Source organism: Gossypium hirsutum, chromosome D05 (genome assembly GCF_007990345.1).
Source record: "Gossypium hirsutum isolate 1008001.06 chromosome D05, Gossypium_hirsutum_v2.1, whole genome shotgun sequence".
Lineage (NCBI taxonomy): Eukaryota > Viridiplantae > Streptophyta > Magnoliopsida > Malvales > Malvaceae > Gossypium > Gossypium hirsutum.
The window spans coordinates 54,577,528-54,592,706 of record NC_053441.1 but is presented as its reverse complement, the minus strand read 5'-3'; the positions used below and the strand labels follow the sequence as shown (position 1 = coordinate 54,592,706).

The window sequence follows — 15,179 nt, the reverse complement described above, 5'->3', positions numbered from 1 at the left end:
AGCTGACAAAAGGACATTAATTGATACGTGATGCTACTCACACAAGCTTCAGAGAATCCACAACACATGTAGGATATCAAGCCATTGGTATGGTATCCATCACGTACCTACTAAATAACTATCAAAAGATGCCATAACGTCTTTCAACTATGGTCTTAGTCCTATTTACCATGATGTCATAATGTCTTTCAGCCATGGTCTTACTCACTTCCATCATGATGCCATAACGTCTTTCAGCTATGGTCTTACTCATTTTATCTTGATGTCATAGCATTTTTCAGCCATGGTCTTACTCGTTTTATCCTGATTCCATAGCATCTTTCAACTATGGTCTTACTCATCTGAATCATGATTAACCTGCTCATATACATTTCATATGATATATTATTCAATTCACACATACTTATTTACCATGCTTCACAAATTAGTCATTCATTTCCAATTTCATGACTTACCTCAATTCATCATATTAACTATAATATATATATACACAAATACATATAAAATTGAATTCAAATCATTGTAAACATAATAAACCTAATATGAACTTACTTAAATCGATTCCACAGCAAAAATGACTCCAAAGTCTAATCAGTAATTTTTCCTTTTTCGCGTTTGTCTATCGATTGATTCGTTTCTTAATCTATATATAATAATTTTATTAAATTATTCAATTCAAATACTTTTAAATACTAAAACTCACATATTTGACATTTTATTAACATTTTACACTTTTACCTTTTATTCAATTTAGTCCCTAAACCTTAAACTTTCAAATCTATCACAATTAAACCAAGTTAATGCTAGTTGATTTTTCCTTATGCAATTATAGCCCATATTTATTAAAATATAACAAGAATTTCATGCCTATTTTATTATTTTATTAAGTTTGTCCTTAAACTTAAAATTAACCAAAATCACTTAACAAAATAGTCTTACAACATTACCAAGCTTCAAAATCTCCCATTTAATATTAAGAACATCCAAAAATCATCAATAGTAATTTTAAAAAACTTGAATAGTTTTGAAAACGGATACAAGTTAGCTGGATCTAGTTGCAACGATCTCAAAAACATAAAAATTATGAGAAACGAATGAAAAATGGCTCACCATGCAAGAGAATATCAATGGTTGAACCTTGGAAGCCTTTAATAATGGCTTCTCATGCTTTGTTTCCTTATTTTAGTGAAAGATGATGAATAAAATAAAAATTGGTTTTTATTTACTTAATTTCACACATTATAATTAATTAAAATTATTTTAACATAAAGCAAATTCACTTAAAACAAAGCATTATGGTCCACTACATTACACTAGGGTCTAATTGCCATTTAGATCCCTAAACACACATTAATTATGCAATTTAGCTAATAAATATCAAATAACTAAAATTTCCAGACTGAATTTCAATACAGCTATATAATAACTCTGTAAGTATTAAATAAAAATATTTGCGGTCTTAATTTACAAAAATAAGTTCTCAAAACCTCATTTTTCAAAGCCACTTGACTTTAGGGGCAACCACTCGTACTTTACTATTTGTTCAATTAGCATAAATTATTAAACAAATATAATATTATAATTGACTCATAAATATTAAATAATAATATTTACAAACTCACTTGTCAGACTTGTGGTCCTAAAACCACTGTTTCAAACACCATTGGAAAATGAGTTGTTACATTAAGTCCCTTTCTCAATCACTAAAAGTGGCATTAGCCTTTTCTCAATTAAAAGAGGAAATTCCTCTCAAGCAAGTTGCTGCTGAAATAGTAAATATTTCAAAAAAATAAATAGATTGTTTTATATAAACAAAAATCTCTCAAAATTATTTTTAAAAAAATGTTTCTAAGATGTTTTCCAAAAAGAACATCTTTACAGATTGCTACTCAAAAATCCTCACAATAATTTCCAAACAAATATTTTGAAAAAACTTTTATTATGGAGTTGGAATTTTCAGAAAAACCTCTACATATTCTTATAAAAAAAACTTCTCAAAGAATGAAAGTTTAAACCATTAGACTCTCAAAAACCTTAGCGATATTATGAAAACATATTGGTTCAAATTGGATCAGTAGTGTTCAAACATTACACAAACCCAAAAGATCCAAAATTTAGCACTTATTCAACAACTCAAATAGTTAAAATTCTTCAACCAAGAGATTGGGGTGAAAACTCAAATTCTCCAAAGAAATTTCCAGCCAAATTTACCACCAAAATAGACCATCACCCATATTTCATATATTTGGATTACCAAACGGCTTGGTACAATGCCTTCCTAACGAACAATCAACATATAAGACATTCCGGACTCATATATTTCAAATATGGTATCCAATTCAAATTCCCAAATTAGTTTCAATAATGGTGGAACTACCATGGACCATCATCTTTTGATATCCTACCAGAAAAAATTCAAAACTTATAGCCCAAGTTCTTTGACAAATTCCAGCCCAAATCGAACAAAAAATATATCCATTTTTTTCTCAAAATTGTATATTTCTTGGATTGTTTCTTGAAATTACTCTTATGAATAGGATCCATGTGTAAGAATTCCATTATTAGTTCGAAATTTCAGAACAAAAATGTGGGAAAAATTTAACGATGAAAAATATGATTCCAAGTATTTGAATAATTTCTTCAACGAGAATCCAAGACTATGTAAGTCCGTTGCCCCAGATCAAATTACAACAAAATTTCTTCAAGCAAAATCAACTGATAGTGCAATGTTGGCTCAAACCAAAAACCAAAAAGGAATACAAAAAACTCATGACCGAAATGCTTAGCTCAATGGATTCTGGATCAGAATACGAGAAATCCTTAACATCTTCAATCAAAATAGTGGGTCTTGTAGATAATACCACTTCAATAACTATCACTAAAACCAAAAAAAATAAAAAATAATGACAAGAGATGAATGAGCCCCTGCAAAGCAAAAACAAAAGATGAATAGGGAAGATTCCATGCAAGAAAAGGCAAATGAATAGTGAAATCTCTCTAGTACGAATAGTGGAGATTCCCTGCAAGAAATTACGGATAAACAGTGAAGTTTCCCTACAATGAACAATGAAGGTTTCCTGTAATAAACAGTGAAGATTCTCTATAATGAACAGTAAAGATTCTTTGCAAAAAAAATGAAGAAAAAAATACAAAATTCAACAGTAAGATTCTCTATAAAAAGAAAAAAATTGTAATTGGAGAACATACTCTTTGAAAAGCAGCAATTATGTAATTTTGGTAATGATGAAAGGGATAAGATTCCCCAAACAATGATGTTGTAAAGAGGTAAGAGCCCTCTATAAAAGACTATCAGTTTTGTAATAAAAGGCACAACTTTAAACACTAAATACAAAAAATCAAAAGTTTGTTTCTCTGAAATTTTCTAGCTTTAAAAATTTTATTCTGTATTTTAGTAGTTTTATGTTTCTTAGTCAACAAGAAAGTTTAGTTCCACTAGAACTACTTATTATTTAAATCAATTAGAGGTTTATTATATTTAAGAGTTTTATTTTGATGTAATTAAGTAGGCCTCTTTCATTATTCATTATTCACATACCTTGATTAATAAATTTCAACTCTATGAGTTATTTCTATTTGTGAGATTTCTCTTTTGATTATTTTAAAAGTAGGTTTTCTTCTTGGTTTTCCTCTTTGAAGCCATGAGAGAACTTTTCACCCTCCAATTTATTAGGGTTTGGCCTCAGGGGGTTGGTTAAAGCCATTTGTGGATCTTGTAGAAGATCATTCTTCAAAGAGTTTCATAAGTTGTTTTTATTGAAACTTTATTCTTGAAGGGGGACAATCTTTCCATCATCATCTTATTTTCGTTTTCTTTCATTCAATATTTTTTTCCTATTTTACCCAAATATTCAATGATAGGGGCAGCTGACCAATATTATATTACTGTTATTTGACTCGAGAAATATTCAGATTTGACTTGAAAGAAGAAACAAAATGGATTAAAAATAATGGAAATAAAGAGAAAAAAAATAAAGCATAAGATCAAGAAAAAAATATTAAAGGGAGAGGATGATGGTGGGAAAGGTTCGACAAATTAACTTTGAAATCATTTGTAAAGTTTGAGGGCTATTTTTTAAAAATTTATGACTAAATTAATATAATATATAAAAATTGATAGTTAAATTTATTATTATATTAATTTTTAATTTCCATATTAATTTACATTTTATTAGGAGCTATCAAAATAATCGAAATATATGGTGATTAAATTACAAAATTTTTATTTGAGGCTGAAGGTTTTTTTTATACTTGTCTATCACTCTAGTTTACCAATCATGATATGTCAAAAAAAACAAACAAAAAAAAATTGTAGCAAACATTCCTTTTCCGTGTAATAAATTAAATTAAATTAAATTAATCAATTGGATTTTGTTAAATCCCGTCTTAGGGTTTCCAGCGAAAATAAAATCTAATTCCTTTACAACAGACTTTTCTCCTCTCTTTCTCAAATCAATACGTCGAGAACTACTGAAAATTGAAAGGTTAGTGGTTATAATATTGTTTGATTTTATTTTTGTTATCTATTTGATAGATTAATTTTTATAAAATGAAATGTCCACTGTTTGGTACCCAAGAAAGTGATTTTCTTGCTTTTCGCTGAATTTTTCTTCGTCTCCAACTAGGTAAATAGCTATCTTTAGGCTTTATACCTGCAATTTTTAATTATAATTCATATACGTAGAATTTTTCTCTTCAATTTTCCAGGTAAGGAAACAGTTCGTTAGGTTTAAGTTCTATAGTTGCATTTTACTTTTAACATTTGGAAACTTGCCTGCTTTTTAGTTTCGTTAATTTGTTTGTTAAGTCTCAAATTTTATTCATTATTTGATATAAATTATATTAGGTTGTTCAGAACTCATTCACATTGATTTTAAAGAAGGATAGTCAATATAGTTATGTCTGGAAGAAATCGTGGGCCACCGCCTCTTCCAATGAAAGGGCCTCCTCATCCTGGATTACTGCCTCCAGTACATGAACCCCCATATGCTAGAGGGCTAGGACCAATGCCACCACACCCGGCTTTACTTGATGAATTACGAGAAACCCAATTTGGGTTGGGTCCTGGAGGCCTCCCTCCCCACCCTGCGATCTTTGAGGAACGTCTAGCAGCTCAACTGCAAGAGATTCAAGGCCTCCTAGCAGATAACCAGAGGCTGGCAGCTACTCATGTTGCATTAAAGCAGGAATTGGAGGCTGCTCAGCATGAGTTACATCGTATGGCTCGTTATGCAGATTCTTTGAGAATGGAGAAGGATGTTCAGATGAAGGAGATGTATGAGAAGTCAGTTAGACTGGAGGTTGATCTTCGTGGTGTGGAGGCTATGCGAGCTGAACTTGTTAAGGTTAATGCTGATATTAAGCAGCTTAGTGCTGTGAGGCAGGATCTTACAGGTCAGGTACAGGTCATGAGTCAAGATTTGGCTAGATTTACTGGAGAATTGCAACAGGCTCCTGTGTTGAAGGCAGAGATTGAAAATGTGAAACAGGAACTGCAACGTGCAAGGTGACATTTTACTTTTTTTTTTCTTCTGTACTCTTTTTACAGGAGACACCCTGTGAGACTGAAAAATAGTTGCATGAATGAAGTGGATGTTTATGTTTGAATAATATGTCTTTCTGGATATGTAGAGCTGCCGTCGAGTATGAGAAGAAAGGATATGCAGAAAACTATGAACATGGTCAAGTGATGGAGAAAAAACTGATTTCCATGGCTCGGGAGCTGGAAAAACTTCGTGCAGAGATTGCGAATGCAGGCAAGAGAAGTCATGCTGCTGGAGTTAGTGGTGGTAATCCGGGTATGTAGACCTTTAATGAGATATTTGTTTCAGTTAGTTTTCTTTAAACAGCGTAAAGGACTTTATCTCCATGGCATTTGCTTCCTGTTGCTGTTGAATTTTATATGCTGCTCTTTCCAGTTTCTATTGTTATGATACGATCATTTTTTACAAGTTAAGTTTTTATTAGAAGTTGGGTTGGTTTTCAGTCAGGTTTGAGGCTATTATGTGCTGAAGGGCGTAGAATGAATTAGTTTTCAGAAGTTTGAGCTAATTTAGTCACTCAATCTGCGTTTTAGTCTTTTGAATGCTGATTTCTACTGGCTGAAGCTCCTTGACATCTTATTTAACATAGGGTCTAGTTAGTTTTTGATTAGTTCACCTGGTGAGTCTTATTATTTGAGTAGTGATGAATGATGATACTTAAGCTTGTGAGGCTTGATGTACTGTTATGGAGCTTGATTTTTCTGTTTATGTAAGTTCTATTAACAATATTTTATTTTTTTCAAAATTTTTAGCAGCACCTGGTTATAATGTAAATTACGGAAACCCTGAAGCTGGATATACTGGAAACACTTATGCTGTCACCTATGGCATTAATCCTGTAAGTTATGCTGTTTTATACATGTGCTTGACTGTTTTGATGTGTGTGCATTTAAATTTATATGACTTGTATGTGAGCTGTATTTGCAAGTTGTATGTATATGGATAAATGTCTTACAAAGAATTATTGGCTATTTTGTCTTTTCCTTTGTATTTGAGGTTCAGGGTGGTGTGGATGGTTATTCTCAGTATGGACCTGGTGCTGGTACCTGGAGTGCATATGACATGCAGAGAGCTCAAGGACATCGCTAGTGTGATTTTTAAAAGCATGCTGAGATGATTCATCTGGTACTTCTGGGCAACTTATTAGTTCTCTAGGCATGGGTTTGAAGTATTATATCATGATAGGCATTCTGGAATTGTAGCCAAAAAAGTTGACAATTTATATTAGCTTGAAATTGCAGTATGCTGTTTTCTGCTTGGTATTATCTGCTGCGAATATTGTCCGTTCATTTATGATAATAAGTATTGCAATTTGATACTTTGCTCTTCGTAGATATTTTTATGAATTTTAAGTTCACTATTCAATTTGGGGAGAAAGATCAGATTTTGCTGTGCCTTTTTGAGGGTAGATGTGTTGTTTCGAAGAATAGGAATCACTAAAATTCCCGTGGTTGGGGCCTACCAATGTGTTGTCGCTTCTTCCTCTTCCATATCTTTTGAAATATAGGTCTGTTCAATTGTACTTTATTTGGAGAAAAGCCCCTACTGTCATGTCTCTGGCACAATTTAGCAAGATATTGATCAAATTTAGCTAGCCTTTCTAGATTGTCTTTGTTTTGTTTTCTCAAGGGTCTCTTTCATTTAAGCTTACTCTTACATCTATGCTTACCTTCTTTGTGGTTCACTTGGGGGTTGCCTTTACCTTGGTTTTACCCTTTAGTTTGGCAGCCTTGCTATGCTCTTGCATTTTTGCTCCATTAAGTTCTGATAGAGTTACTTAAAAGGTTCCATAATGAGCTCTGCAAACAGGCAAAGGGTTTTTAGTTTCCATAAAACTGTGTTATGAAGAGTAATCATCAGTCCTTTTTTCTTTTAGGTGCTTAGTCTATTTTACTGTAAACTTAAGGTGATGCCTGCCCTGATGCAGAAAAAACAGATTTAAAGCTTACCAAATGACTTTCCCTATTCTACTTCTAGATAATATTGAGTCTGTTTTTTCGTTTTCCTTTGTTCTGTGTCATTGACTCAGTTCATTTAGGTTCTCTAAAGTTTTTCTAACCCAAGGGGAGTTAAATAAATTCTTTGTTTGCCAAACATGGTCTGGTGTTGCTCTTAGAATTCCAATTTGAGTAGGATTATGTTTCTGGTATTCATATAATTTTTCTATGTAGTTTTTTTTAGGTAGAAGTACTTAACTTTTTCCCTCTATTTCGGTGCTTAGTTTTGTCAAACCTTTCAGTTTAACTGAGTATAAGATAATAGAAGAATACACCAGCAACTTTTTCCTGCAATTATGTCCATTTGTTCCAAAAACTAGCCTTAAGAACTTTTGCAAGACTGTGCCATTGGACTTATACCTAAATTTTTTCTTCCCAATATGCATCTGATTTCTAATTGATTTGATTTCATCTATAATTTCATGGGATGCATGGGGTGCGGGTCAAGAAAACTGAGTTACTTGGAGTCGGGACTGATTGATTGCTAATGGTATGTATTTTACATGGGTTTGTTCAATGTTTCAAAAGTTTTTCCATATATTTGGAGGATCCTTAGAAGGTTGTAATCCGATAACCATGTCTGGATATGCATCAAACATGAGTACTTGAAGAAAAATGAAAAGCAACATAGTGAACAATGTCAACATCAGATATGTTCTTCTAGTGTTGGCAGATGATATGCCTTTCCTAAGGTTGGCATATGTAGATTTATATGTGAGATTACCTATAAAAACAACTAAAGGGTGTGATGTAGTCAGCTTTAATTGGACAGATTTATCAGTGAGAACAGGTAGCCCACGCCTGGCGTTGGCCTGTTTTAGCATTGATTTTACAAAGTTTGCCACCTAGGATACTAATGCAACTCATCAGGGTTTGTGACTGTTTTTTGGAGATCACTGCCACCTTTATCAGAGATTTTTCAAGGAGAGTAGAATCATACTTTACCATGGCGGCCATCGTCTGGCCTCCATTTTTGTATTTGTATCAGTTACGCCTCACTGACTTCTTTCATCATCTGGTAGTTTGGTTATATCAACTATTTGATTGTACAGTCTATACCATGTTTCCTCCCTGGCTAATGTCTATAATGAAAAGTGAGGAATGTTGTTCTCCAGAATTTGTATGAAGCTCAACTTATGCTCAAGTGTAAAGAAAAAGTAATTGCTCTTGTTATGATAAATAACATTGTCTTAGTTTTGTGTTTTCATTTCTTCTGTAAGTCTAAGAAATATGAGAAACATCCTAGTCAATTGTACGGAATACATGGGACAGGACTGGAAATATAGAGTTGTAGGGTTGAGTAACACCAATAGTGTATGATTTGGCGATAAAGCAGGTAATGAAGTAATGCAGCTCGTATTTTGACCTTATAATCTATCTGGGAGTTTGAAATCTATAGACTATATGTCAGTTTTTAGATGGTAGGCCATTTTATGAGTGAAAGGCTATGTGCTTCAGGATTTCTTAGAATTTACTTATCTCTATAGCAGTGGCTACTGTGTTTTCCATCCTATGGTTTCTCATGTTCCTTGAACTGATTCTGTACATAATCTCAATGCCTTTCCTCTTGATTTAACATCTCATCTGGATTAACTTCCTTGGTTGCCTACATGAAGCATTGTTACTACCATTAGTGTTGCAGTTGCTTCCCTTCTCTATCTTTAAAAGCAAATTGCTGGTATTTTATTCTTTTTATAGTCTATCATTATTGGTTCTTTTCTCCTTAATTTCTCACGTTTCCATGGGTGAAATGAAGTGCCTACTTGTCTAATAAGTGTTCTCTCACTAACAAATCTTCTTTTCTAGTTAGTATTCTTCCCATTTTCCTTTATGATTTATATTGCCTGTTTGGGTCCTAGAGCAATGAATATAAGAGAAGCATTTGGCTAGCTTTTGAGTTGTTTCAGTGAGTACTAGTCTGTTTGTTTCTCAAATCGCCATTTGAATTTTAATCTGGTCAGCCCTGGCTGTTTATCTGATACGCTCTTAGCTGATGCTTAGTTTTAAGTGTTGGACTCTGTGGTCTTGGGAAGATTTAAGTTGTTTTATGTCGGTGTGTGATCTCTAGATTTTAGTTTTATCACTCAATTCTCATGCCCAGTGGAGGAATTTCCTTTTGGTGTGCCTGTGAACTTCTGGTCTACTTCCCTCCTCTCTTTCACTCTCTCTCTCTTTTTCTCCCTTAATACTACTGCTTCTACTATTAGTCTACTACAATCAGATGAATTTCCATGGATTACTCATCTGAAGTGGGAGTCCATTTTCATGTAACCTATTCTAAATAATTGTCTTAGTTGTTGTTGGAACTGTTAAGTTGCTGAAACGTTACAAGTTAAAAAGTGGAGCAAAATATTGAGAGGATGTCATGGATTACACATCTGAAGTGGGAGTCCATTTTCATGTTACCTATTCTAAATAATTGTCTTAGTTATTGTGGGAACTGTTAAGTTGCTGAAACGTTACAAGTTAAAAAGTGGAGCAAAATATTGAGAATAGAGGATGTCATGGATTACACATCTGAAGTGGGAGTCCGTTTTCATGTTACCTATTCTAAATAATTGTCTTAGTCATTGTGGGAACTGTTAAGTTGCTGAAACGTTACAAGTTAAAAAGTGGATCAAAATATTGAGAATAGAGGATGTCATGGTTTGAAAATACCTCCTTAATGGCTTTATTGTGGGGAAGTGTGGTCAAGAGAAAATCTTAAACTTCTTTAAGGGACCATCCATGTCTTGTTCAATTTGGAAAGACAGTGACTAAGCGCTGGAAGAAGCTTATTTATTGCATGAGTTATGCGGCATTGGCAAGACATGGTCAACAATGATGGTGCAGGATGAGTTCTCCAGTCAAGTAAGTGATGTAAATTTCTGAGAAAATCACCTTCCTTTCATTTTTTCACATTGATGGTTGTATTTTTAAAAGATTTTCATTATTTTTGCTCCTTTAGACTCTAAGTTCGCCAAATTTTCTTGTTAGTAAAAATTTTTATGGTGTTGCAATCCATGATTAGGTAATGCCTTGTAACATTCCTAAATTGTTGTATGTTTTGACGTTCATACTGAGAAAATATGATGTCTCAGTGTGAGCTGTGGCGATGATTTCATTACTTTTTCTGCTGTAGCTATTTAGAATACTTCTTATGTGTGTGTTGCAACTTTGCGACATTTTTTTCTGACTATATAACTATTATTAATTAGTGGAGGATGCTTCAGTTAATTGAGTTCATTTTGTAAATATGTAGCAGGCTTGGTTTGTGCTTGTTAATGTTAATTTTATTAGACAATCATCATTTGGTCTCAGGAGCAAAGAATGCTTGAAACATAATTAGAGAGACAACTTGAGGAGGGGGTGCTCAAGAGATTTGTGGTTAAGAACCAATGATTTAGGTTGGTGTGCATATTGTAGAATGGAATAGCTGTAAGTAATATCCAGTAGGAAAGTAACGGCTGTATTTTCACCTTAGGGCTGGTATTATATAGATGGGTCATTATGAAGAAATCCAACTAGCTAGAAGTGTATGACATCTTATATATTTTAATAATTGTAGAAAAGCTAAAGTTATACGTTAAATTGGAATGTCTTTTATTTTTTATGTTAAGGCTAGTTCTCTTCCTGGATTTGGGGCTTTGACTTCTTTGACATGAAAGTTGTTTGATTTTGCTAAACATTTGCCATTCTTTTCTTAAAGAGCATTTATCATTTTGCTCTGTCTTTTTTGTTGTAGTACCATCAATTTTTCTGATCTGGAACTGTCAGTTGTAACATGTGAGTCAAATTGCCTTGCCTCTTGCTGCTATTCTGGCATCTGTGCCTGATATTCGATGTTTTCATATTCTATAACTTCTTGTGCCTTGTAATGCTTGGTTATATGCAATCTTGTTTAGTGTTTTTATTTTATCAGCTATCAAGAACTTACATGACTGCTTTCTGGTCTTCATTGGTAGTAATCAGTCAAACATTGTAAATTTTATCTGTTGGCTTAAGGAAATAAAAGTGTGGTGCTTATCTAATTTGATGATTATTATCTTTCTCTCTTTCTCCCTTCCTTTTTAATCTTATCCCCTCTTCAAACTTAATATTTGCATGTCATATTCTTACATTTTTTTAACTTTTTATGCTTGCATATTTTCTAATAACTTATTCTAGTTATTTCCATTTCAGGTTTATGAATTTGCACCTTGCAAATTTTCTGTTTCAGCAGTTATCCAGTGATGTTGGAGTTCCCTGAGGTATGTTAGCTAGCACAAAATTCATTGTTGATGTATTTTTTCTGGAACGGTTAGCCTCTAGCAAGACTAGGTTGGCTGGTTGTGTAAGGCAATGTAGGTAGTGTCACTTTTGTAGCTTTCTCCGTGACAAATAGCCTACGGTAATAATCACTTTAGATGTCTGGACTTCTATTTGATGAAGATTTTTGGGTCCACTAAATTCATAATTATAGTTTTTTAAGCAAACCTACCCATGGTTAAATATATGAAACCCTTACTACTGTTAAACTATCTAATAATATTTTTTGATACATGATGAATTCCAGCTGCATTATGCATTTGTAGATTAAATGACACCTAGGATATTTCAAGAAGAGTTGCAGCAACATAGGAAATATATACAAAAGTTGGAAAACTTAAGATACCTAGAATATCAGAATGTATATGCATGTCCTTGCCTTCCAGTATTTGTAGATAGAGACAACTAGGGTATTTCAGGTAGAGCTGCAGCAAGATAAAGGGATAAAAATAGAAATAAGGGTTTCCTTGATTTTGCTGGAGCTAAAGTTTTTTTCATTAGTGAGAGGTGTAGGTTTGGCACTATGTCTTGGGGAAACAAGAAAATACCAAAAGATTTATGATATTTTAGTTTCAGTAATTTCACCAAATCACTGAAACAAAATGCTCTCTTAATTTTCAAGCTCATGATATGCGATGGTGATGAGGATGATAACTTTGCCATGGTGTGCAACAGCTTGTTTTAGCTGTATGACAGAATCCATTGAAGGAAGAGGGGTTTCTTAAGGTCTCAAGCTTTTATTTACTCTAGCTATTATGAATGGAGATAGTTTGAGATGTTTTCTAGACATCATGTGAATCAATATCTTCTTATTCCCATTTTGTATTGCATACTATGATCCCCTTTCCCACAGCCGGGCCAGACTGCTAAACTCAAAACTGCAGGTAAGTTCTCTTGTCGTCATGTTGCTTTCCTCCCCCCACATTCATACCTTGTTCTGATTTGTGCTTTACCATGTTATTACCACAGGTTGTGCTTCTTCCTGAACTTTGTGGTGCATTCTTAACCCAGTACTTCTTGGAACTGGTTAAGACTCTCTGTTAATGCCACCACCTGAAGGTAACTATTGGTTTTCTGTGTAAAATGCAAATTGCGCAGAATGCTTCTGTATTTCTTGCATCTGGATTCTGGGCAAAAAGTTGTGCTAGCTTCATCCCTTCATGCATCGCGATTTTTCTTCGGCTATGCAGGTGTGCAACCTTTTTCAAGCGGTTCAAAGAAGTTATTCTTGGTTCATCCCTCATGCATTGGAAATTTTCTCCAGCTATATACTATCAAGAGCACTCAAGCTTGATATGGCGTCATCATAAACCATGCTGGTATATAAACTGTTTGAAGCAGGTAGATTTGAAAGAAAGGAATCGTTCTTTGGTTCATCCCTTGGTGCAGTGGAATTTTTCTTGGGCTATATCCTATCAAGGGTACTCGGGCTTGATATGGTGTCATCACGAACCATGCAGGTATGAGAACTGTCTCAAACAGTTAATTTCGAAGTTTTTCTTTAGTTCATCGGTTATAATGAAACCTTACTACTGAACCATGTTGGTATTAGTTTGTATTACGTGGCCTCCGGATGGATGAGTATTGAATATGAGCATAGCATGTTTTACTGTTCAACTCTTCTTATATAGTCGGAGGATCATATTCTTATATCTATATTTGAATATGTATCGGAATACTAGTCTGTATTTACGTTTGCCACATCTGAGTTTCCATCCAAAACGGGCCTATTTGGAAAAAAACATTGCAAAAGGTAGCTAACATTAAGGGCAATTTGTGGTATCATGGAACTAGAATTAAAGACAACACCATTTGTAGTGAAATGATCCTGTGTTGTAATGTGCTACAACATTGCAATAAAATAATTGCTTACTTATAACAACACAATTTGAACCAATATTTACATAATTCTAATCAAATTTAATACAATATGATTTTCGCATTCATATCTTTTTTATCAAAAAGGATTATGGCATTAACCAATTTGCTGTTTGCTATTCTTACTTACCAAATAGAAAGAAAAAAAAAACAATGTTATATACATTGCATATGATTTTATGCGTTCTATATTTAATCAATTTTTAAATATTATTTGTTAATTAATGTAAAATAATATTTTTATTTGAATTATTAAATATAATAAAATATATTAACTTATGAATTTAGATATTATAATATTTTTATTATATTCAACTTACAATATAATTTCACTTTATATATTAACCTATGGTGCCAATGTCTCACTGGTCCTCACTCCTCACTAGAGAGTGGATAGTTCAAATTTAACATTGATGGGGCGATATCATTAATTAATCACCATGTCACAATTAAGGGTGTTTTCAGAGATGCAAATACAAACTGGGTATGTGGCTTTTCTACGAGAATGAGTAAGGATAATACTTTTAAGGTGGAAGCGAGAACTATGTTAGAGGGTTTGTGTGTTACATGGGGGAGAGGATTGTGATAGATTGAGGTTGAATATGATAATGCATTTCAAGTTGAACCATTGTTGGCCGGTGGATCTGTCAATAGCAGAATGGTGGAGCCACGTTTGATTCGTGGTATCCTTAATCATGAATGGAAAGTGCGCATTCACCATGTTCCTAGATCCCAAAATGTGGCTGCTGATCATATTGTAAGACTTGCGGTATTTGATTCTCTAAGTCTAGTCGTTTTTTAAGAACCTCCAATTTCGATCCAAGGACATCTATTAGCTGATAAAAGGAGCTTTCATGGGTCCTAAAATGTACGTCTTTTTGTAATCCCCTTATGCTGTTCTTTTTTACAATAAAAAACATAATTAACTTTAATATATTAATATGTAATAATTAAGATGATTAAAATTTTATTCAAGTAATAACTCTATTTTAAAATAAGCATAACATTTTCTTAACTTATAATTGTAAATTAAATTATAATATTTTTATACAATATAATTTTTTGATACAAAATTCTAATATTTTTAAATGGGTGATAATTATCACTTCTATTAAATTATAATTTTTAACATATTATCACAACTATTTCACTTTTAGCCTTTTATTTATTTATTTTAACATGTGAATTTAGTAAATTTAGTAATATGATTAAAAATAAAGATATTCTCATCAGTTCAAAAAAAATTTTGAACTCGTGTTTTTATAAATATTATAAATTATACATATACTAGAAATTAAGAGGGGAGTGATTTGTGCGAGGCAAAAATGAAAAATTGAAAGGTTTTACATATAGACTACATTACGGGTGTTTTCGTAATTTTACATTCAAATTTAGAATTTCGAAGCATGAAATTGTCACCTAACAAGACAATTAACTTTCTTTTTTAGTTTTTATA

General features: G+C 32.8%; 1 protein-coding gene across 17 annotated transcripts; it reads left to right on the top strand.

Moving 5' to 3' along the window:
* Nucleotides 1-4,276: 4,276 nt before the first annotated feature.
* LOC121202980 (protein FLX-like 1) lies at nucleotides 4,277-13,567 on the top strand. Of its 17 annotated transcripts, none has more exons than XR_005912984.1 (10): nucleotides 4,312-4,502; nucleotides 4,865-5,524; nucleotides 5,650-5,816; nucleotides 6,314-6,399; nucleotides 6,558-6,686; nucleotides 11,720-11,787; nucleotides 12,468-12,571; nucleotides 12,699-12,729; nucleotides 12,815-12,904; nucleotides 13,036-13,567. XR_005912984.1 is itself a non-coding variant. In XM_041092196.1 (5 exons), exons 2-5 carry the CDS (start codon nucleotides 4,917-4,919, stop codon nucleotides 6,648-6,650), a joined length of 945 nt encoding a protein of 314 aa, XP_040948130.1. In that variant the 5' UTR covers nucleotides 4,277-4,502; nucleotides 4,874-4,916; the 3' UTR covers nucleotides 6,651-6,879. The 17 variants fall into 17 exon arrangements, 5 of the variants coding, with proteins under 5 accessions (XP_040948130.1, XP_040948129.1, XP_040948127.1 ...); XR_005912995.1 differs by having other exon boundaries at nucleotides 4,313-4,502; nucleotides 4,874-5,524; nucleotides 6,317-6,399; nucleotides 6,564-6,686; XR_005912994.1 differs by having other exon boundaries at nucleotides 4,315-4,502; nucleotides 6,317-6,399; nucleotides 6,564-6,686.
* The last annotated feature ends 1,612 nt before the right edge of the window (nucleotides 13,568-15,179 follow it).